Source organism: Paroedura picta, chromosome 1 (assembly GCF_049243985.1).
Source record: "Paroedura picta isolate Pp20150507F chromosome 1, Ppicta_v3.0, whole genome shotgun sequence".
Lineage (NCBI taxonomy): Eukaryota > Metazoa > Chordata > Lepidosauria > Squamata > Gekkonidae > Paroedura > Paroedura picta.
Genome location: NC_135369.1, coordinates 80,845,479 through 80,870,206, shown reverse-complemented (window position 1 = coordinate 80,870,206; position 24,728 = coordinate 80,845,479). Strand labels below are relative to the sequence as shown.

At 41.2% G+C, this 24,728-nt stretch overlaps 1 protein-coding gene across 9 annotated transcripts in view; it reads right to left on the bottom strand.

Annotated features, from left to right (window-relative positions):
* Nucleotides 1-14,906: 14,906 nt before the first annotated feature.
* Nucleotides 14,907-24,728, bottom strand: part of PLD5 (phospholipase D family member 5) — a 143,456-nt gene continuing 133,634 nt past the window's right edge. For all 9 annotated transcript variants that reach the window (XM_077344833.1, XM_077344881.1, XM_077344862.1 and 6 more), the window contains one exon: nucleotides 14,907-23,421. In XM_077344833.1, coding sequence (XP_077200948.1) covers nucleotides 23,183-23,421 — 239 coding nt within the window. In that variant the 3' untranslated portion in view covers nucleotides 14,907-23,182. The remainder of the gene's footprint in view (nucleotides 23,422-24,728) is intronic.

Below are 24,728 nucleotides of genomic sequence, written 5' to 3'. Positions count from 1 at the left end.
AGGCCTTCAAACAAGTTTTCAGAATACGTTCAAACTCTTTACCATGGAATCAGAGTCCAGGGGCACCTTTAAGACCAACAAAGATTTATTCAAGGCATGAGCTTTCGAGTGCAAGGACTCTTCCTCAGACTCAGAGGAAGAGTGCTTGCACTCAAAAGCTCATGCCTTGAAAAAAATCTTTGTTGGTCTTAAAGGTGCCCCTGGACTCTGATATTATTGTGCTACTTCAGACCAACACGGCTACCCATTTGAATTTTTTCCATGGAATTAAACTAAATCTCCCCGATTCGTCTACTGGAGAATATGCATACGGAAGAACACTTTCCTATCTGGATGAGGAACTCAGCAGGCTATGCACATTGGTCCGTACCTCCTGCCTGGTCGTTAACTGCTGTGGAGGCTGATGCCAGACCCCAGTACAAGCATTTGTGCACATCACAACCAATGCAGGATACACATAAACACTAGTATTAGGGTATACTAGCACCAGCCACAGTAGTTAATTTTCTTTTCTCTTTATATATTATTATTATTACTATTATTATTATTATTATTATTATTACTATTTAAGATTGTAACACATCAAAGAGTGTAATTGTTAATCTCTGTCACTAGATGGCACAACTCAGTCTGATGCAGGGCTGTAGCTTTATTTTTAGTACTTAAACATTCAGAAAAGAGTTTTCTCTGGAATTCTGGACTGGCATGTGGAGCAAGATTTGTTGGTTTCACATGCTAAAGATTGGCAGAAGGTGCCTCCCAAGTCGAAGTCACCTCAGGCTGAGAGAGAGAGAGAGAGAGAGAGAGAGAGAGAGAGAGATCTGTGTATCCCGTTAGCTTTGTCAGGCATGTGTTGCCCCCATGTGGCAGGACATCCACCAGTTGACCACTCAAGTGGTGAGGGAAAACATGGACCTATGTTTGTCAAGCCATTTTAATGCCCTGCACTGCAACTACAAGAGTTTGTAGGAGAAGCTGAAGGCAGAAGACTGTCACCTCCCCTATGGGAAAAGGATGTGAAATCTCAGTTTGAAGTGCAGCAGATGCCTAAACTGTTTTTTTAACCACTGGATAATCGGCAGTAAAATTACTTGCTCTCAGACTCTCCATATCTTGCAGTTTCTGCAAAAAGGCTGCATAGGGGCATCTACTAGAATTAGGTTAGCTACTGGTGTTATTGCTTGTGTGTCCCTGAAATGTTGAATGTGCAAGTGTTGTGCTATGCATGACAGATTAGGTAAAGGGATCAGGATACAGTTGAGCATATGTTCACCTGGAGGCAGTGACAGTCAAGAGGTTAATGTGCCAGAAAGTTACTTTAACTCTGGATCACAGCTTTCAGTTGGATTGGCTGGAGCCTTGCAGCCCCCAGTTATTTTGCTGTCTTGACCAGGAGGAGTGAATCAGCTTTGCCTCTTCTTTTGTGTTACACTGTCATAGGCCAGCTGCTTAAACCAGCAAGAATGTCTTTGCAGATGACTGAGAAACATAATCTCTCCCCCTCACCCACAGCTCTTTCAAACTAGGGGCTGTAATCAACACTGAGGGCCATTTCGCACGGCTTCAAAATAGCACAATGGTTGCTAATTGGAAACGCTACTAATTTGCCATAACCCACGACGTCGTAGACAATCTGCAACAATCCTGAAACCGACCCGCAAAAAGCGCTTTGTTGTGGCGCTTTCAGGGGAATCCAGAAAAGTGGATTCACCCTCCGGATAGCGATACACTCCTGCAACCAATCTGCAACAGTAGCGCTAAAGACCTGTGCGTTACCATTGTTGCTGGTTCTTCAAAGTCCCTCCCCCTGGCTCTCTCCTCCAAACTTCCGGTGAAGCGATCGCCATTTTTTTTTCTCCGAGCGAGCGGGGATAAACGCACCGGCGAGCCTCTTTCTGTTTAGAGGCTTCCCTGGCTTCAGTCCTTCACCTTTAGTCACTAAGCACAAACCACTTAAAAGCCCGTTTGCTGAAATAAAGTCCCTTTATTTTTTACACATAAATTCAGCCGAAAATCGGGCCCGTGAGAAGGGGGGGGGGAATTTTTTTTTATCACTCGAGGCAGCGTGCAAACGATCATACAATCAAACGACAGCTCACATTAGGCAGCTGGATGGGTCTCTCCGTTGCAACGAATCTACATAGATTCGTTGCTATGGGTCTGTTTTTTTTTTTTTAAAAAACCTTTCTTAAAGGGAAAGGGGCTGTTTGGGAGCATGCTAACAGCTGCCCATTGGCTGCTTGACGGCCAGGGGCGGGACGAGCTTGGCAATAGCGCTTCCTTTCTAGCGATTTCTGCCGAGACCGGAAGCCTGTGGGAAATGCTAAAAAACGCAACTGATTCCACTACAAAGGCAGGTATGCATAACGACGAATTCCACTATTTTAAATGGCGATTTTTCATTCCGCAAACAATTTGCAACAAAGATCCCCGTGCGAAAAGGCCCTGAAGATAATTAAAGAAATAACTATTTTATATCAGAAGATGGCTAATTTTATTAAATGACCCTGCAGATTTGTGTTCCTGTGAATGCAAAAACAAGATGCTTCATAGCCAATATAGATTATAAAGTACCTAAGTTTTTCTCCTGGATGCAAGAGGACAGCCAGTATTGTGTTGTGTTCAGAGTGTCTGGTCAAGATTTAGGAGACCTGGGTTCAAATCCTCACTCTGTCATGAAATTCACTGGGTGACTATGGGCTGGTCACTTTCAGCCTTCCCTACCTCACCAGATTATTGTGAGGATGAAATGGGTGAAGGACAAATGGTGTAGAGTAATCCAGTGACCTGGAGGATGATAGAATTAGTTAGATGGTTTGTCTCATGTTGAAAGTAAGATGATCTAGTAGGCATCACAGAAACTTGGTGGAATGATTCTCATGACTGGAATGTAATAGTGGATATGAACTGTTCAGAAAAAAACAGAATAGATCAAAGAGGTGGAGGAGTGGCACTGTATGTGAGGAAACGGCTTACCTGTCAGGAAATTCTAGCGAAGGAGAGTATATCTACAGTGGAAAGCATCTGGGTGAAAATAAGCAAGGGGAAAACAAACAGTGTGGTGGTTGGTGTCTGCTACCGACCACCTGACCAACGAGAGGATGTGGATGCTGCACTTTGTGAGCAGCTTGAGAAAATATCCAAGCGGCAGTCATCATGGGTGACTTCAATTTCCCAGATAATTGCTGGGAAACAAACTCTGCAAAGTGTCCTCAGTCATGCAACTTTCTGACCTGCCTGGCTGACAATTTCATTTATCAAATGGTAGATGAACCCACAAGAGGTTCAGCCATACTGGACTTAATACTGACCAACAGGCAAGAGTTGGTGGATGAGGTGGAGGAGGTGGGGACCCTAGGAGGAAGTGACCATGTCCTCATAGAATTCCTTTTGAGATGGGGAGCCAAGGAAGCTTGTAGCCCGACGCGGATGTTGGATTTCCATAGGGCCAACTTTAATAAACTCAAAGACATTATGAATGTCATACCATGGACTAGAATGCTGGAAGGGAAGGGCGCATGTGAAGGGTGGGCACTACTCAAACAAGAGCAATTGCATGCTCAATCAATGACTATCCCAGAAAGAAGAAAACACTGCAGGAGCTCTAAGAACCCTATTTGGATGAACAGAGAACTTCAAGAGGAACTAAGAAAGAAAAGGAAAATGTTCAGGAAATGGAGGGAAGGACAGAGCTCTAAAGAAGAGTACCTACAGGTTACTAGGCACTGTAGATCAATCATCAGAAAGGCCAAAGCGGAGAGTGAGCTAAGATTGGCCAGGGAAGCCCATTGTAACAAGAAAAGATTTTTCAGTTATGTGAGGAGCAAACGTAAAGTAAAGGAGGCAATAGGCCCACTGTTGGGTGCAGATGGACAAACTCTAATGGAAGATGCAGAGAAAGCACAAAGGCTTAGCGACTATTTTACATCTGTTTTTTCCCACGGGTCAAAGGGTTTAGGCACGTCTAGAGATGGCCGTAGCCAAAGGATAGTGTCTGGGTGGCAGGTTGACATGGATAGAGAGGTTATTGAGAGGCATTTAGCTGCACTGGATGACTTCAAATCCCCTGGGCTGGATGAAATGCACCCGAGAGTGCTCAAAGAACTTTCCAGAGAACTTGCAAAACCCTTGTCCATCCTCTTCAGGACCTCTTTAAGGACTGGAGATGTCCCGGAGGACTGGAAGAGAGCAAACGTTATTCCGATCTTCAAAAAAGGGAGGAAGGATGACCCAGGAAACTACAGACCAGTGAGTCTGACCTCTGTTGTGGGGAAGATAATGGAGCAGATATTAAAGGGAGCGATCTGCAAACATCTGGAGGACAATTTGGTGATCCAAGGAAGTCAGCATGGTAAGCTTATAAACAACTGGTTCTGTTGTAATGTAAACGGAAAGCTTCCTTATGGTCATTGTATCTGGTTTCTGCAGCTGCCTCGCTGACAAAGCTATGCCTTTATCTTCTATAGCAGTGTATCTCCCCTCCCCCTCATCATTTCACTTGCTGATTTGCAGAACACCTTCCCTTTTGGAATAACTGGGAAATGTGCAGGGGAGGCAGCAGAGTGGTCCTTGATGTAAATTTTTCACACATTTTCTTCTGAAGATCTTTTGCATTTATTTTCTCATAATCTTTATAACTTGAATGCACACGCATAGAGATAAAATACAACTATTGGAAGTGCAGTAATTGCTCAGTGGTTTGATTTTATATTAAAAGAAGGCTACCAAACTTCTGATTGATTCAGTTCATACTGATGTGGAAAACATTCCAATCTGGGGCCCAAGAAGCATAAAGGGGAATATTGCATAGGCCTTTCCTTGTTGCAGATATTTATGACAGGCATTTAGGAGAGTGGAGTTGTCCATCTATTTGATGTTTTACTGTAGCTGGAAAAAACACAAGATAGGCCTGCAATGCCAGACTTTCCAACAAACCATAATTTCCCACTTATTACTGGCTGAGTTCCTTTGTGTATGGGTCTGCATGGACCATGGTACAGCATAACACAGGGCTAACTGCAGTTCACCTCACTGAGTTTAACTGAGTTTCAGCAATAGTAGTCCATGGGGTGGAGGAGTGGGTGACCCTCCCTCCCTTTATGGGTAGGCCAATTTAGGTGCTTGGATCTCAGTGGATGGGGAGGAACTGAGTGAATGAGGCCCCTATGCAATGGGGTGTTGGCACAGGAACCTATTCTTTTTAAATGTATATGTGAGACCTTCCACACCATCAGCAGTGACTTAACATGGATTATGAACATTTGTAGGCATTGATCGTCATGCACTGGTTCGGATGTTGGAGTATGATCTAGGAGACTCAGGTTCGAATCCTTACTCTGCCATGGACGCTTGCCACTTATAAACTCTGCATAAACTACCTCATAGAATTTGTTCTGCAGGAAAATATGGAGGAGAGGGGAATGATGTAAATTGGTTTGGGTCCCCACTGTGGGGGAAAATGTGGTAGAAATGAAGTAAGTAAGTAGCTCAAAAGTTCTACTTCATGAAGACGATGGTCAGTAATATATTTACCTGTTTCAGATAGTGATCATGGCGTCAAGGTGTGCTCTGCCAGACAAAAGAAACAGTGAACTCTTGATCCTTCACAATGATTTCAGAACAAAGAAAAAGCTATTTTTGGAAAGAACTTTTTGGAGTTTTCTACTGTACATCTTCTAGGAAGTCCCCAGGCTGTTGTGAGCCCTACTTTAGTTACTACTTCCAGAAGGAATCCAGCTTTTGGTGGAATGCTAGAGAGATTTCAGATAGAGTTTCCAACTCCAGATTGGGAAATTCCTGGAGATTTGCGTGGGGGAGAGGGTTCACAGCAGGATATAATGTCATACAATCAACCCTCTATTTTCTCCAGGGGAACTGATTTCTGGAGTCTGGATCAGTTCTCTCCTTTGTATTTTGCTGCTTTTTTGGCAATGAGCAGATAGTAGGCTGTGCTTCCTTTTTTAGGTGATAATATCATTGGACTCCTCAGATATTATAGTAACGGAGGTCTCTGAAGAACCTTAAAAACATTTGTAAGGCTCCCTTCTGGCTTGGAACATATGTGGTTCATTCTCTTCATATTTTCTCTCAACAGACAGCCTTTAACAGTTACCACAAACATTTTCCCCAGATAATAAATTAATTTATTCCTTAAATAGTTTCTTCAAAAAAACAAATATCCAAAAATGCCTATTGATAACATTTGCTGGATGTTCATGTATGTGCCATAAAACCATGTGAATATAAACTGTTTATATTTGAGGCTTGACTCTGATCTATAACCGCAGCTCTGAATGTGGAATGAGTTTCTCTGGGGAGGAGAGAGTTGCTCAGTGGTACAGCACATGCACGAAGAAGGTCCCAGGTTCAATCGGTGGCATCTTCAGTGAGAAAGGATCTCTACATTTGGTCTGAGAAATCCTTCTTTCTGTTTAAGACCCTGGAGAACTCATAGAATCATAGAGTTGGAAGGGACCTCCTGGGTCATGCTATTCAAAATAGGACTGGGCTGGGTGAAATAGTGGTCTGACTCAGTACAAGACTATGTTATATGTGTGCATGATAGCCAATGTGCAGTGGTATATGATAGAGGATAGTTTGTGAGAAGTCTAACAAATGCTCACAACTGCCCGACCCCAAAGTCAGATTTTGAGGCAGTGTTAAAAAATGGATGTTTACTGACTTTTTGCAAATATTCATTTTGCTATACTTTACAGAGAGGGACAAATGTGGATTATGAGCAATGCAAGAGAAATAATTAAGCACAAATTGTTTGGGTAGAAAGACAAAATGGAAAATGTTTCCCGTTGAAGAGCTGTTTTTCAACTGTCTCCTGTCAAGGAACTTTAGTATGCAATGACTTGCTTGGCTCTGTTCAAGATGTGTCTGTCTCTGTGTGCTTCAGAGTCTCTGTTCAAGATGAGAAAGATGTGAATCACTCTTACAGACACATCTTCAGGATCTGACTCTGATATAATCACACCCTGTAGATTTGTGCTTCTCTACATTCATTGTCTGAGTCAAGGCCCTTCTCTCTTTTTTAGAGCTTCAACCTGTTCTCCAAACACGATGTCACTCATCTATACAAATGAAACTACAGCATGCAAGCTTTTGTTAATATTCCATTTATTTATTAGACTGGGAAATATATATATATAAGAACTTAGAAGCTATGAAATATCCTTCACCTTGCACTTTTCAGCTAATGGAGCAAATTAACGTAACAAAGCCTTTTCAACCGTAATTGCAGCTTTGCAGACACGGCTGTTGACTGAGTGTATATAGAATAGGCAGGCCCTTAACAATTAATGGGTGGAACTTCTAAGTTATAGATCCTTAGAAGAAATTGCACCCAAACAAACAAGCTCTTCAAGTTATTCAGAAAAATATGTTGCAAAGCCTCACTGTGGAAGGATATGGAAGAGCAGTGGGAACAAGAGGAGAGTGCTCAAACCCCACATCTTAATTAAGCTGTATCTATCTCATGTCAATTTTAAAATAAGATTTGTAGTTGGTTTCTAGCTAGGGATGGGCACGAACTGGCTCATAAGGTAAAGTTCATGATAATTTTGGCTGGTTCATAGCAGCTCAACTGGCATGAATGCTGCATATAGTTTGTATAGGTTAATGTTGGTTCATGAATGGATACATTTCCAAACAGACTGTCTCTGCTCAAACAAAATATTTACCAAGCTTCAAAGCAACAGGGAAGGGGGCAGAATTCCCCAGCCTTGGAAATATTCATGACAGTTTTATATTAGTCTGGTTAATTTCAAAAGGGTTCCCCTCTTTGCAGATTTGTGTGTGTGTTCATTCCCATTTTCTTAAACAAAGCTTGCAACCCCCCTTGTTTGTCTTTGTTGTGACTCTGTCCTTTGAGAGCAGTCCTTTTAAATTTGCAATGCTAGTGGCAGTGGGTTCTGTTGGGCATTCTGCACATTGTAACTGATTGTGCTGAGTTTGAAAACAATGCACCCTGTCAATTTTGTGCTGTAGGGATTCTCTGATTTGATATTAGTCCTCTTTTACTTGCATTGCTGCAGGGGCAGTGGGTTTTGCTGGATATTTGTACATTGCACTTGTTCTGCTGAACTTGTAGTCCTTCTCCTTGCTTTGCTTGTGACTCTGTGCTTTAGACACTAGTACTATTGAGCTAGCATTGCCAGTGTTACTGGACTCTGCTTGCATTGGTACTGCTAGGCACTCAATACATTGCACTGGTTTTGCTGGGCTTGCAGAAATGCCCCGACACCACCTTCAGTTTCTACTGCAGAGCTTTTCTGGCTTGACCTTAGTCTTGTTTGGTTTACACTGCTATAGTCCATCTACTCAGCACATTGCATTGGTTCTTCTGGGCTTGCAAAAATGTCCCCCACCTTCAGTTTCTACTGTAGACATTCTCTGGGACTTTGAATCTGTTCTGCTGGACTTTTAATGCCTGTGCTTTTTTGGAGGAGGGCTGTTCTTTTCCTCCATTGGAAACAATTTACGAAGGGAGCATCTTTTTTGGAAGGCTGTAACTCAAACCCCAATCCAATCATCACCAAACTTAGAGGACAAGTAGAAGAGAGTCAGCCATGAGTTTTGTGCTTTTAGCATGCTGGCGGGAGTGTTCTACCATGTGATGAACCTCACAAACTGACCCGGTTCATTTGAGGGCTAAAAGTTTGTGACAGTTCATGGGTCACAAAAAGAGCACACCATGAACATTAAACCAAACTGCATTTTCCTGGCTTGTGCCTATTTCTAGCCCACCACGGACACCTCTGTCTTATCTGGAGGCTCATTATAGTGCAAAGGGACTGCTCCTCGAACCATTCCTCTTGAGACTGTGTGAAGGAGACAACAGGTAGCTCTTGAATGCTACCATCTTCCCGAGCAGCAGAAGAAGAAGAGTTGGTTCTTATATGCCGCTTTTTTTCTACCCAAAGGAGTCTCAAAGTGGCTTACGGTCGCCTTCCCTTTCCTCTCCCCACAACAGATGCCCTGTGAGGTGGGGGTGAGACCGAGAGAATCCTGATATTACTACTCAGTCAGAACAGCTTTATTAGGGCCATGATGAGCCCAACGATTTATTTCAGTGAGGCTGTTAAATTCTGGTAAATGTTATGCATTCTTTTTTTGTAAGTTTTTTGAGAATCATTTTTCGTTAAAAATTGACTACAAGAAAATGTAAAGAAATCCCAAGATGTTTGTAGGCAATCCATTATCTCCTTTGTATGTAATATTGCTGTGGGGGCTGCGTGCACATGTTTCAAGTCAGATAATGAATAATAGCACCAGTAACCCATTTTGGAAAATAGGGGTGCCAGGGGAACTTGGTGAAGTCTATTCATTCTTCCCAACTACTTGTCTATCTCACTCAGTTGGATCAGGGGAGGAATATGCATGCACATCAATTAGTTATACACATGGCTCCTTGTCAAGCAATGGAAGCCTGTACACAGATGCCTGCTTCTGGCCATGTTCTCCCTTGCTGAGCGCAATCTGTACTTAACATTAAGCAACCTAACAGAGTGCTTCAGTCAAACTGACATCAGCAGACACTTTTTGGCTGTCTCTGGTGTGTGCCCACCATGTAAGCAGATTGCTAAAACCACCATGAGATACTTGACAGGAGTTGATATCTCCTGATTTATATGCAGCGCTTCACACAGCATTGCTATCAGCTCCATAAATGGCAACGCTACTGAAATACAAATAGGTCAGGTTGTCTTCACTGCATACCTGAGTACTTGGGGTGTGTAACACTTTGCAGATGATTCTAGCAGCATGGGATATGAGCAGCACTTGGCTGTGAACATCAATTGCTACCAACTCAGGTCTTCCACATTGACCTGCGAAAGACTGAAATAGCAGCTAATGAGCACTTTGGTGGGTTTTTTTAAAAAAATACATAAAGCTCATTAAGTTCTACAGCTGTTGTTTAACACTTAGTTTCTCCCAGTGAATGCCAAGAGTAACAGATATTGGAATTCAGAGCAGCTGAGTAACTTCTGTTGCTTTTATGGCAGTCTGTGTAGCTCACCGATTGTATTTTCTAATGAGGGGGAAAAAAACCTTGGCAATTTACAGACCTGTAATCTAACGATGGAGAGTGGCTATGAATGTCTGCTCTTTGCAGCTGCTGACAGAGCAGTAGAAAAGTATTAAGGAAAAGATGTTCTTTAGATGGGTTATACTCTGAAGCACAATACAAGGCATGCCACTCTGTGACTAACAAAGAGAGACTTCCATGTAGGGCAAAAGCATGAAACCAGGGTATAGATATGCACGTGTGAGACTTATACAGATTCCTTTCACTTATTAGCAGTTTTGGGCTCTCCAGAGAGCATGAGACAGATTGCTGGACTAAACAGACCAGTGTTCCTGGCAAGGGCATTCTTATGACCCATGGCACAAAAGCCCTTTTCTCATCATTATGTTTGTAGCACTGCCATGTCATGGCTCATTAGAGGCCTCTTCCAGGATGTCTCCTGTTTTTGTACTCTTAGCAGCATGTAAGGCTTGCATGGACAGGACCACTACATGAGGGGCTGAGGGGACAAAATTTGGGGGGACCAAATCAGCTGGAGGGCCCCTGAAGTCAGCCTCATGTTGTATTCATCAAGTGTATTTTACAAAAATTCCAACGCAGTTCTGGCTGAGGCACTAAGAGTGCAAGGAAAGCAGAGCTTCTCAGCAAAGTTTACTATAAGGCCATCCTCCAGCAACTACACTGGCTACCAATTTAATACTGGATCAGGTTTAAGGTGCTGGTGTTCAATGTCAAAGCCATACACGGTCAGGGCCCTGCTTACCACAAGGACTGTCTGCTTGCCTATCCATTTGAACAATCTGGTAATCTCTGGTCCGAAAGAAATCTGCTGGCCTCAACTAGAGACAGAGCTTTCTCATCCGTAGCCCCAATCTGGTGGAATGAGCTCCCCAACAAGATCATGGCCCTATCAGAGTTAAACAGTTCCATAGGGTCTGCAAAATGGAGCTCTTCTACCAGGCTTTCGGATAGGACCAGAACCTATCCTGGGCTATACTAAACAATTTCACAAGAGTTCCAAATATATGTAAAACATTATTTTGAGGGTTCTAAATTCTCACAATTGGCCCTATCGGTTAAGATTTAGATTATAATAAACCTTCTTCAAAGGTACCCCTGCAGAGGCTATTGAACTTGTACCTAACCTAAATTCAAGAAATCCCAGCATCATTTTGCAGTACTTGTGTTTGAAGCTGCTGCCTCACAGGAAGCAAGAAAGTTCCAAGTTCGTGTTTAAGCCCTTAGGAACTCTTCGCTTGTAGATGAGACTGCAGCTTTAATTGGTATAGGTGTGGTATGTAGTAAGTTTCTCAGCTAGAGTATAAGTACCAGAGGCAGTTTACAACCCAGTGGGAAGAGTCTTTTGACTAGACCTCCCCGAACTTGGGAGCCAAAGGCCACATATATATGATTTAAATTTTGAGAGGAAAACTTGGTAAGAGCTTATTACTAAGGATTAATATTTTCAAACAATATTTTCAAATGATAATAGATTTATAAATTTTATAAATTTTAAAACAGTGTTATTTTATTTTAGATCCTTTTGAAGGACTTCATTAACAATACAATAAGTTGGTAAGACTTGGCCCTTTAGTATAATTTTTACAATAATAGCCAAAAAGCTGGCTTTTGATTTATATGTATATATAAGGATACCTAAAGAAACAATGACTGGATGTTTATAAAAATTATAGGAGGTATGCACTATGGCAGACTGGAATAACGATTGTGTTTAGATAAATATGTTCTCTTCTGTTTTGTAAAAATGCTTGATAAGCCTGTATTAATTGTATGCTTTTATATTTTAGAAAAATAACCACTGAGGAAAACCCACTTGAAAACGGTTTAATCTAGAGGCCGTTCTGGTTGTTCTAATACACATTGGTTGTTCTAATACACACACACACACACACACACACCACACACACACACACACACACACACATATATATATATATAAGAAGAGATAAGAAACGTTTATTTATATTTATTGTGAAATTGTTTAGTATAGCCCAGGATAGGTTCTGTTTTCTGTTACAATAATTTTGAACCGTCCTTTCTTCGTGGTGTACTCTTAATTTCGGATAAGACCAGCAACAAGGACCCCTATCATCAACTCTGTTGTCAGGAAATGTAACACCAGCACCTAATATGTCCCTTTTCCTCTCTTCCATTATTCCTTGTTATTTTGCTATATATTGGTTGCCTATATCCTATTTCTTTATTTGAAATGGTTGTCAACATTCAATGTATTTTCTTGTTCCTGTTTGATGTACACTGCCTTATAAGCTGAATGAATGAATGAATGAATGAATGAACGGATTGGAACGGAACACTGGCCAGAGTACTACACAACAAAAGGAAGCGGTACAAGATTGAAAGATGTGGAGACACCTGAGCTATAGGATTGTCAAGAGTTGGACACGACTGAATGGCTAACATCACATTATTTGGTGTAGGGTTTGACCTATTAGCTTCATGTATAGAACTGAAGGGTGTTGTTGGCATTTTAGCCATTATGCAATGAGCAAGTGAATGTGCCTGAGATGGTGTAGTTAATGTTATTAGATACGTGGCAACAAAGTTGGCATCTGAATGTATTGCAAGCTTTAGTACCAGTGTCCATGTTCAAATTAGATGTTGAATTATTGTGGGTGAGGAGTTTATTTATTTATTTTTATTTATTTATTTGATTTATTGACTGACACTCTTGGCTCAGCTATCCCATGGCAGTTTACAAAATATAGATATCAATAAAGATTCACAAAATATAGAACATATAAAACCCCCTTAACAATCAATGGCAGATGTCCTAACTCCCTTGTGGACTCTGCTTTGGTTTTTTTCATAGATGTCCCTAGGCAGTGTTAGCTTGTAGGAGCCCAGATTGGGAGGGATCTACAGATTGGTACCCCAGTCTCTGCCCTGGCCTCATCCAAACACCTGGCAAAAGAGCTCTGTCTTGCAGGCCTTATGGAAGCAAGTTGTTTAAGGTTGGGGGGGGGGCTGTCCATTGGCAAGAAAAAGTTTGCCTCCTCCCGGGATTTGTGAAAGACTTAAGTTGAGTGCTGCATGTGACCGCTAGTGGTATTCTATTATTGCCTCTTTTGGCTCTGTCTTGTTTTCTCTGGGGATCATTCTGGCTTTGTTAATCTGTTTCTTGACTCATCAGTGTATATTTTAGTTCCAAAATGGTTTCTTGTTATAGACTCGTTCATTGCTTATGTTGGATTAATGAGCCTACACAAAAATGCCAGTTGTATCACTCCAGCTTTTTGTTGCCAGCAGAATTGGAAGTTCCAGAAACACATAGGTGGGATTAATTAAAACTTGACAGCATGGAGCATGTTGGCTAAAATCAAACCATTGTTTTCATTCAATTGTATGATTTGCAAAAGCTGCTGGTAAGAGAAAAAGGTCAATGGATACTTTTCTGAGACATCAACATCCACAAAAACATGAAAGAATCTGGCCTTTGCTGTTGTTACAGGAAACAGGTCAGAAGACACAGCTCTCAATTGATACTAGTGGCATCAGTTTACCAGAATCACTGGTCAATCAACACCTCTCGTAAGCTCTTGTCACCTCCTATACATGAAACATGCTGTTAATGTTCTTGGCTATAGAATATCCCAATGAAGATATGATGAACACATAGGAATAACATTTCAGAAACAAGCAGAAGGCCCATTAAATATATAAAAAGCACACTGGACTCTCTAGTAACACTGAATTGCCTGTATGCCTGCACCTCTGCAAACCAGAACCCAGGGCTTGCATGAGCAGGAAATGACCAGCAGCAGTAACATCAGCAGCAAAGAAAAGGCCTCAGTGGGAGGCACAATCCGATAAAGGTCCAAAATCCATGTCATAATTTCTACTTAATTATACCAAAGTACAGTACATTTATTTTGAACTCTGCTACCTTATGTGGGTATGCTAAACATATGTTTGAAAATGCTTTATTTCCATAATTCCAGGAAGTGCCAGACCAGTGCTATTGCAGAGGGATCCAGTTATGCTTTCCAGATAGTTTGTTCAGGGCCAAGAAATCTGTAGCAGTTGCTGTCTGGATTACACAGCAGCTAATGACATGTGTCACTGAATGTGCTCTTGGCCAACTCTGACAAGTCCAGTGGTGGGATGGGATCTGCAGACCCAGCGCTATCACCCTCACAGGATTGATCCAGTGCAGGTTGCTGCACTTCAGTTCAAACCTGTGTTTGGAGGACGGGCTTTCAGCTGGCAGCAGCACACCTTTAAAATACTTCACCTCAGACTGATTAAAGGGAACAGATGGAATTATTTGAAGAGGGACAAGCCAGGAAACAGGTACCTGGAATATTTGACAATGGAAGCAGTCATGTGATGAGCACCTTTTGGACATTCAGCACTACCAGAATGGAATACTGAAGTTTAAGCTACCAGTTAGGTGGGCTTACATGATTTCTTTGAATTAAAAAATGATATTGATAGCGACTGATGGTATGTGTTGGCTTTGAGGTAGTTGTAGTGAAGCAGGGGAAAGTTCAGATGTTTGTAATATGAACACCAAGGCCAGGGAATGTACGTCTGCCTGCAGAGGTGACTGGAAGTAAGTGCCAGTGGTGGCACAAAATATCATCGAGAATCGTATATCTCATCTTTCCAAACTGTAAGAGTGGGCCAAGATGATAACTGCAAGTAGCCTGCTGGTAAGCTTCCTACTATAGCCATCATTTGTGCAGCACAAGAAATCAACCCTTCCTTGGTTATCACACTCAGCCCACCCTGTCAAGTAACACTCTGCTGCTTTTAAAATGCCGCATTTTTGGGTTGGCTAGAGGAGCACACGAGTGTTGCATTGAAATGAAAAGGCATCAAAATGTACTGAAACATGATTCTTTTATTTCTGTGAAGTAAAAAGAAAATTATTGTGATTGGCATGAAAACTTGCATTTAAAAAATAAAACAGAGGCCCAGACAATTGGCTGAATGGAATACATTCTGTGCAGCATCAGGAAAATTTGGTGATGATACTTTGGTATTAAAATTAATATTTACAAAGCTTTAAAACCATACATTACACCAAATCAAAACATTGTGTTATATCATTGGTAACTTAATTTGCAGCAGTATAAATATAACTTTTACCACCACTTCCTTGCAGAATTTCACACTACTATCCCGGCTACCTCAGTCAGTGAATGGTTTTCCCGACAGAAGACCCACTGATATAACATGAAAGTATGTCTGTATCAATCCCTTCTCCTGTTTTGGCATCCTGTTCCTGTTTATGTAAGTAATCAAGTATGTTGATCTTTGGTTACATTTAGTAACACTGTAAACCATGGGTCCCATTCACAGCCAATTAGGAGTCTGCCTTCTGGCCTAGATCCAGGGAGCCAGGAGTTTTGTGAGATGATTTGTGTCCTTTGTTGTGATAGCACTGATTACCTTTTAGGCATGAGGAGAGAGAAAGGGGCACCTAGAGTAAACCACTTGCTGTGATTATTGCTGCACAATTCATTGGTTGTACAATGCTTTTGTCATTTTACAAGCCCTGGGCAATGCATCCCAAGTGTTAGATAGGGTGCTCCCTCCCCCCTCCCATGTTACAAAACTTCTTGTGCTCACAGGCCTGAGAGTGTTAAGGAGAAGAAGCAGAGAGGTCAGGGTTAATAGTGTAAAAGGAGTCCTGTGAGTCCATGAGTCAGTGGTTTAAACAAGTTCAGTAGCAGCCCCAAGCTTTCTGATAAATGGCTTTCCAAACTGAAGGGAGTCTCAAAAGCCACTGTTGATACTGAATGGGGATCTAAGATCCCTCCCCCAAGCACAAGCCTTATGCAAGAACAAACACAGCCCTTTGGATCCTTGTGACTATTTTTCTTTAAATGCCTCACATATTTAAAGAGATATATCAAACAGAATAGTCCTTGCTTTTGGGTTGGCTATTTTTTCTTATAAATGAAATAAAATCACTTTAGCAGATCCCTGATAGACTTATTCCTACTAAATAGTGCTTTCTTTCCCTTACACTATATGTACAGTGATTTACATCAAGCAAACACAGTTCCTGTTTGCTATACATGCCCATTGCTAGAGATATCGCTTGTACAGTTTAGCTTTTATATTGATCACATGATGTAGGGTTGCGAACCCTGGACTGGTGAACACCTGTAGATTTTGGGGGGTAGAGTCTGGGCAGAGTGGGGTTTGGGGGAGGGGAGAAACCTCAGTAGCCTCCAAAGCAGCCATTTTCCCCAAGGTCTCTGTTGTCTGGGGATCAGTTGCAATTCAAGATCTTCAGGCCTCACTTGGAGGTTGGCAACACAATGGAGCATCTTTCCTGATATATACAGCATTGCATTGTATTCTGAGTTGATTATTCAGTTGACCCACATTCCTGTAGGCAACCCTTGTAATTCTGCACATATTCTCATGCAGCCCTACTGAACTGTGCAAGTTTCTCCAGGTTCTGATAAGGCCTCAAGTCTTGTTAGTATAAATCGATGTCACGAACACACAGATCACTGACTCATGTATTACTGTGAACCACACCTAACCCATTGTCTGTAAGAAGTTCATTTCCTGCCACATTTAATAGCAGACTGAAGTGAACTATTTTAATTATCATGTTGTCAATACCTCGCATACCATGATTGCATCTTATGCGGACACGACAACAGAATAATGATGAAATCATGCAATAAATATAGCATCATGACCCCAAAAAAGGTACAAAATATTTAGTATTCTGGTATTAAAGCATTTACAATGCATAGGCATTCATATACTGTTATTATATAAGAAAATTAATGAGTTACATCAGCATGCAGCAATTCCCCTGTGTCTACAAGGGTGTTTTTTTTTTTAAAGAAGTCCCAGAGCATTGCTCAAATATAAATTTGGTAATTCAAAATATTTTGCAGCAGCTCCCTTGCAGTGGCAAATTTTAATTTTCATGTACCTACTAGAAAATGGATCTATACAATAGACCTCATACAACAGACCTGTATTGTGCATGTGCATGTGTTTTAGATACCCTGAAGGATATCTAAGGACAGGAATGAAAATCGCAAGATAATCCTGCTTGAAGACTATGTAAGGCTTGCCTCAAGTGAGTATATATATTTAAAAGCACAGTGATTGTGTTCCGAGGTCTGGATTGGATGTATAAGGAACCATAACCAAGAACAGATTGAATAATAATATCTATCTCACACCTGCTTGGGACATTACACTGTCCCACACCTGTTCTCAAGGGGTTAAATAAGACTGTTGACAACCTCAGGCTGTTCCAAAACTTGCTGTGAGGACACAAGCATATTCAGCAGCCCAGACTCATGTTCCGGTTTTATGTCCAAACCAGACCTTAGAGAACAGCACTGTACCTTCATTGCATTTAGTTACTGCACAAGCTAGCCATGCAGTTTATAAAGAGAGTGTAGACTTTTTGTTCATTAACATCCAAAGAATAGGTAAAAGCAATATACATTTCATAGCACAGTATAAAACATTGCAGCTGTGAAAATTCAATGGAAGATGCCTGCTATTCTTAGACAATAATTATGGCAAACACAAAGCCCTTCATGTTTAAAAATCATTGCCCCATACTGTTCCTCTCCAGACTTGACTAGACAAGCTAAGCAATTATATAATGCAGGTTACAATATAAAAATAGGCTTTACAACAGTTGGGAAGAATTTCTGTCATTCTTCATCAGAATAGGGGTATAGTAATAGGTTTGTTAATTTTTTTTCAGTTCTTCGGGAGTAGAAAATTTGTAGCAATTTCTAAGATAATTTTTTAAAGGAGCAGACAAGAATTTTCAGCCAAAACCGTGAGAATATTAAACACTGTCATTCTTTGGATGTTTTCAAACACCTTCATTCCATGTGTATCACATCATGCAGTGACTGCAAATAGTAAACTCATCATGAGGATATAACAAGAAATACAAACGCAATTTGAATGACTTACATTGGCATTGAATTTTTACATATAAAAAGTTAAGAAAATTAACAAGGGTTCTTTGTTTGCCAAAATAGTGTACAGATCTACCAGACTCTCTGTTGTGGTAGATGTTACTTTCTTAGTATATCAGTTAGTATGTGGAATAGTATGTGTCATGCCAGAAGGAAAAGAAACAAGAATAACAGAGGACAAGGAGTGACATTACAATCATTCTACTTTACATTGCCCATTAAAAAAAATCTTTAGGCCTTAAGGGTCATATTGTCAGGTTTTCTATAAAATAATTTGGATTGAAAAATACTTATTTAAGATTGTTAGAAAATTCAGTAACTTGACTTTTATAAAACATGAAATCTATAATGATGATTGGGGGGCGGGAATGTGTCAGTGTTAACATCAATATATAAAGTTTAGACTAAAAATTCTATTAACGTTTGTTGCTTAGAAATGGGAAAGACTGACCCTTAGCTTGAAGAAGCTCGTGTCAAGTAGTTCAATATTATGTGATTCGCAATATGATCACCTAAGAAGGTACCAAGTGAGCTTCAGTTTGCTTAAAATGTGGAGCTAGCTTCTAATTTGCAGGAATGCCCCAGCTATGCCTGGAGGAGAAAAGTAATAAAGCAATTATTCATTACTGGTCACACTTTAGTTCCCTGCAGAAACATTTGGAACCTTCCATGGATGCTTGCAATATCTTCTCATCTGAATCTCCTTTATATAGCAAATAATTTTCAATGCAATCTGGTAATTATGAATACATTTTGAGATGCTAATTAGTACATACTCAACTAAGAAAATTGTAAGATTTAGTCTGTATTCAAAGAGCAGATGCAAAATAAGAAAGGCAAAATGTTTTAGATCAACAGGCAACTTCCACAGGCAGAAGGAATTTCTATGCAACTTCCTCCCCTTTCCTCTCCAGCTAGAGCCAACAATGTCCCTGAATATACCAGTCCCAGGAAACAGGGGACCCAAGAATAGCATGAAGCAGAAGCTGGGGGTCTATAGTGTGAGGGAGACACTGTCGCCAATCATCCCTCTTCCATCCACAGAAATCTTTTGTTGGAGCTAAGCCCAGAGAGATCTGAATTTCTTCCAAGAAGTTACCAAATAATTTACAGATGTGATGCAAAGATAGTATTTGTACAGCAAAACTAAGATTGTAGTAAGAGAAAGTAAATTTCTTTCTAGACCCCTTTATTGAAAGTTTTGAAAGGTCAATCATTTTTTGAATAATCATGTTTTTTAAAAAATTCAGATTATGCATGGACTGGAATGCCCATGATGGCGGTGACAGGGATTTGGGGGAAATCCCCGATTATGCTCGACATCACCACCATCCAAGTTCTGGCCCAACCCAGGCCCTCGAAAGACCTGCTTTAGGAAATGTGGATTTTTCTGGCAAGGGCTAGGTCGGGCTAGCCCAGTACATAATCAGAGGAGCCAGGCTTCTGGGCCCAGCTCCTCCCCCGGACTACGGCATCCCTGCAGTGGGGGCCATTGTGCAGTGGGGGCCCCATGTCCCCGATTCCTCCCACTGCCACGGCAGCGGAGCGCTCCTGGCCCCGCTTTGCATGCGCAGGGCCATTGTGTCAGGGCAGCCAGTATGCATTGGGGGAGCCCCTCCCTTGTGCACATGTGGAGAACGGTGGGGCTTTTTGCCCTGCAGCAGCAGAACAGCGGCAGCCCGGCGGGGCTGCTGCCGTGCATAATAGGTCAATGTCAGATGCACACTTGAGAGACCAGTCTCCTCTAGAGTTTTAAAATTAGGAAGATTAGAAATAAAATCTCACATGAAATAGAAGCATAGCAGCTTCTTAAAAAGGGAACAATAGAGGAAAAGGCACAGATTTCTGAGCAGCTGGGAGGTCCCCTGTAGAGACTAGCTGGAGGAGGAGGCTTTAGTTTGCTTATAGTTCAAAAGACTCAATATTGTGACTATACTTTGAGGAAGTTCCTAGACTAACATTTCTATCCTAAGCAGAGTTATACCTTTTTAAGGGTTGCACTATAATACCATTTTTTCATGCACAGAGGTATATTTGAAGGTAAATTCAAAGCCAGCAAAATGGAATGCAGCAAAATGCACACATTAGAAAAATGCACTACAGAAGCAGAGATGAATAGGTTCAAAGGTTGAAAGAGGTATTTGAAAAAGAGACCTAGGCCCATTCTGCATTCCTGTTTTGCATGGAATACAATCCCACCTTCCTGACAAATAAAAATAAAGCCTTGGTCTGTCCCGTGGTATGGCGAAGCACCGCAAAGCTGACAGGGGCATTTTTTTGCCCCCACTAGGCCACTGTAGGTCAAGGATGAGCTGGTCCTGGAAGGCCACAGGGGCCTGCCACAGGACAGGTCCTCATGGCCTGCAAAGCAGTCTATGGGAATGAGGAATGAGGAAGAATCCACGTTCCCTTAGCGTGGGGCTTCTGGGGCCCGATCCACAGCAGGCTCGGAAGGGCGGCAGCCTGGCAGCGACATCTTACAGACATGGTGAGTAGCCCTGGGTCCATATCACTGCTGACCCAGCCTTTTCTGCCCATGCGGAATCGGCCCTAGTGTCATTATGAGTCCAGTGGCACCCTTAAGACCCAACAAGTTTTAGTCAAGGTATAAGCTTTCAGGTGCATGCACAATTCTTTGTTGGTGTTCAAGGTGCTACTGGACTCAAACTTCATTCTGTTGCTTCAAACCAACCTGGCTACCTATCTGAATCTACAACTGGAATGGGTTATCTCTTAGAACAGAATGATGAAAAAGCTTGTCAGACTATAGAGCCCCTCTCCCCCTACCAAGACCCTCTTGCCCCTTGAAAGGCCTGGATAAACAACTATATCGGTTAGGGTCAGAGACTGTTGTGCGATGTTCTCTGCTTGTGAATATATCACTAGTGTGGGTGTCGACCATTGAGATGGATTGATACTATAAACTGGTAACAGGACTGATTACACAGTGACCAGCTGAAGGTATTTTCATTCCTTTTTATGGAAAAAATAGAGGATTACCTAAAGCTATGGAAATCTTGAGGTGACATAGTTGTGAGAGGCAGGGTATAAATTTAAACATTTAAAAATTAATAAAAAATAAAAATACCATTGATAATAAAAGTTGTGGAAAATTCTCTAAATTGCGGACAGCAGTGAATAAAAATAAAATGAAGAGACTGAGAAACCATTTAACCATGCTCCTGTTTATCAGTTGCAATATGAAGATTTGCATAAGGAAGGGATTCATATGATGCAGATGAGGGGAGCCCTGGGAACAAGTCTGCCCGCTGAATGTGCTCTGGGCTGAGCTTCCATTCCCATCATGCAGATATTTATGCCTGGGCAGAAGAACAAGAGCCCCAGGGCTGTTGGCCTGCTGCTTGCAGACCCTGCCTAATTTTAAATGTCAGAATTATTCTTCCTCAAAGTCGATTATACAACTCCATTCCAGGATTTAAAATCAGACTCAAGTATCTATAATAAAATTTGAATCCAATGGCACCTTTAAGACCATCAAAAATTTATTCATGGCGTAAGCTTTTGTGTGCATGCATTCTTCCTCAGACATGTACAATGAAAGCTCATGCCTTGAATAAATCTTGTTTGGTCTTAAAAATTTAAAGATTTTATGCAGCAGAACTTCTTGCTGGTCACCTTTTACTGGATCAGCTTCTTTATTGATTTGGTATTGCTCCACTGAAACAAAATAACTGTAGTTTTGAAATGCATTTCATTTAGATTCGCTATCTTATTAACAACTTTGAAAAGGATTGACATTTCATTTTTTTGTTCCACTTGAACTGAAAAGTACAGGGCTGATGCACCAAGCATTCCTCTCCTTCTCTCTGTGTAAACACCAGAGATGGAAGGATAGCATAGCTTTGTGTACCTCTCCCTTATCCCCCATCTAGCCCTTCTTAATGCTACGAATGTAAGTACCATGTGAAGGAGGGCTGGGTGAGGAAACTGGAAGCACACAGATTTCCCATTCTCCTTCCTGCCTGTGTATCTGTGCCCAGAATCAGATGTAGGCATACTGTGCTTGGGTATCACCTTCATTTAATTGTGCCCCTGTTTCATTAAAAAAAAATCACAAATAGAAAAACAAAGGATTAGTATTATGGAGCATCCTGAAATAATTTTACTATTTTAGATTTGTATAACAATCAGAATTTCTACAGAATGGCAGATATGTTACTTTAAAAGAGGACAAAATTATATACAAGCTATTGCTGATAAATGTAAAAAAATAGAAAAATACAGGAGAAAGATCTTCTTGCAGCCAATAAAGCAAGACTTTCATAGTAAAATATTTTTTTCAGAACTGAAAATGCCTCATTGGCAGAAAAGTTAAAGTTGAATCAGTTACCTTTGCATTTTGATTGAAGTAGAACAAGAAAAATAAATTGTTTAAATATTATTAAATAATACAGTGATAAACATTCAGATTCTTAAACCATCTTGGTGTGGTGGTTAAGAGTAGAAGCTTCTAATCTGGAAAGCCAGATTTGATTCCTGCTCTTTCATATGCAGCCAGCTGGGTCAACTTGGGCTACTCATAATCCTGTTAGAGCTGTTCTCACAGAGCAGTTATGTCAGAGCTCTTTCAGCCCCACCTTCCTCACAGGGCGTCTGTTGTGGGGAGAGGAAGGGAAGGCAAGTGTAAACCACTTTGAGACTCCCCCAAGTAGTGAAAAGCAGGGTATAAAACCCAACACTTCTTCAAAACATGGTTCAGATGATAATGCACTGGGGAGATATCATTTATATGAAAAACGGATTGCTTATACCTGTGTTTTTTCTTTTGGGTTAAAATCTGTTTTCACTAAATATCAGCCCATCTAAGAACTTCATTGAATTATCAGACTTGACTCAAGGCTTATGCAAATCAGCAAAGAGAGGTAGGAATAATCCTAACACTGAAGAATCAGATCATGCTTTTAAATTGAAACTCGAAACCTTCAAACCAGCAGTAAAGCAGAAATGACATTCAATGTCTGCAGTAACAAATCTAGCATTTGTAAATAATTTAATATAGAGAATATAGTTGAAAGAAGGTTTTATATAAGTGTGCTTTTCCTATAAATTTTTTGCTTTTTTTTTTTAAAAAAAGAAGGAAGTCGGTGATTCATAAATATGAAAGGAGAGGTGGGTATCAGTCCCATTTTGTTTCTCCATTTGAGCAGTAAAACAGTCTTCAGTTTTCATTACTCATTGCAGTCTTATTGGCTGCTGCTTTGTTATGCTTGTAGCTTAAACAGTTTTGATGTTTTGTTGGTGGCAAACTTTTAGCATAATGTGAATACCAGTCCCTTTCAAACACATCTCTAAATTGTTTGATGATGCTTGTTTTGTTCCCGTTGTCTTCCTCCTGGTTGATAACAAGACCAGCTCCAGCATTCTGATTAAAATAGGTCCCAACCCAGTCAAAATTACCTATTAAAAAATAAAAGCACATGCCAGAAAGTGTTAGCATTAGAAACAATCAGATTTTTAATCTGTTACACATAATATATTTCTGGTAAGGCCTTGGAGGAGAAGCGTGTCTCATGGCTTAAGTGCCACTCAGCTCTTAACACCCACTCTCTCTCCCGCTCCTGAGTGCCCCTTCCTCCAACCAGCTTGCTCGTCTGTCCAGGAGCCAGCCAATCACCTTCCGTCCCCCATCCCTGACCACCCCCTCCTCCTTCCACTTCCCTCCGAGGCTCAGAGGCAGCAGATCCCGCTGCATGAGAGCTGCCCCTGCTGGTGAGTTCCCTTCCTGGGGGCCTCCAGCCTTTCCAGGTCTTGCGGGGAGGGAGAGGCCATCTGCAGAGTTCTTCTACTCCACCACCAATCTAGCAATTGACACTAAAAGCAGATAACTCCTCCACATTATTTTCCTTTGCTCAGTGTGACTTATGTGTGCTATAGTTTGTGCTTACGTGCTATAGTTTCGATAAAAATACTAAACTGTCTTATTACCAGCCTCTGTCATTTTGATTAGCAGTGGCAGGGTTGGCAGTACATGTTCTAAAGGAATTGAAAGAGTACTACTATTATTGTGAGTCTTAAGGCCAACCTCCAATACAGCAAAAAAGTCCACAGCTGTTATTGTTAAGAAACTGGAGGTAAGAATGGGCACTAAAAGTTGAGTATATCAGCTCAGTTAATGGGGAATTGCAAACTTCCAGTTAAGCAGCAACAACAAAAAAATCGCAACCCTTCCTTGTTTTGTGGTGCAGTTTCTTTGGGGGGGGGGGAGACTGGTTCTGTAATTTTTGGGGGGCTGCTGAGGGAGACTGGTTCTGTAATTTTACAGATTTACTGAGAAGAGTTGAAGAGGGGAAGGGCTCAAACAAGGAATGACAAAAGAGAGGTAAATTTGGATTCTTCTACGGTAAACGGTAATGACTGGGGAAGGGAATGGCAAACGGTATTGAGTCTGCCATGAAAACGCTAGAGGGTGTCACCCCAAGGGTCAGACATGATCCGGTGCTTGCACAGGGGATACCTTTACCTTTACATGTACACAGATTCTGATATATAATTTGTGAAAGGAGTTTGATAGTAGGGCCTTTTGCCTTAGCAGCTCCTAATAATAAGTCCTAGTTCACACAAAATTTGTAAACCTGCATCTAGAATGTACTGCCTCAAGTTTGCAGTATGGGGTGGTCCTCAAGACTGAATTATTCTCCTTAGTCGGGCTTGGGAGAGCTGCCAGGAGAGCTGCCCTTGTAGCTGCACCCTGGAAGATTTGCAAT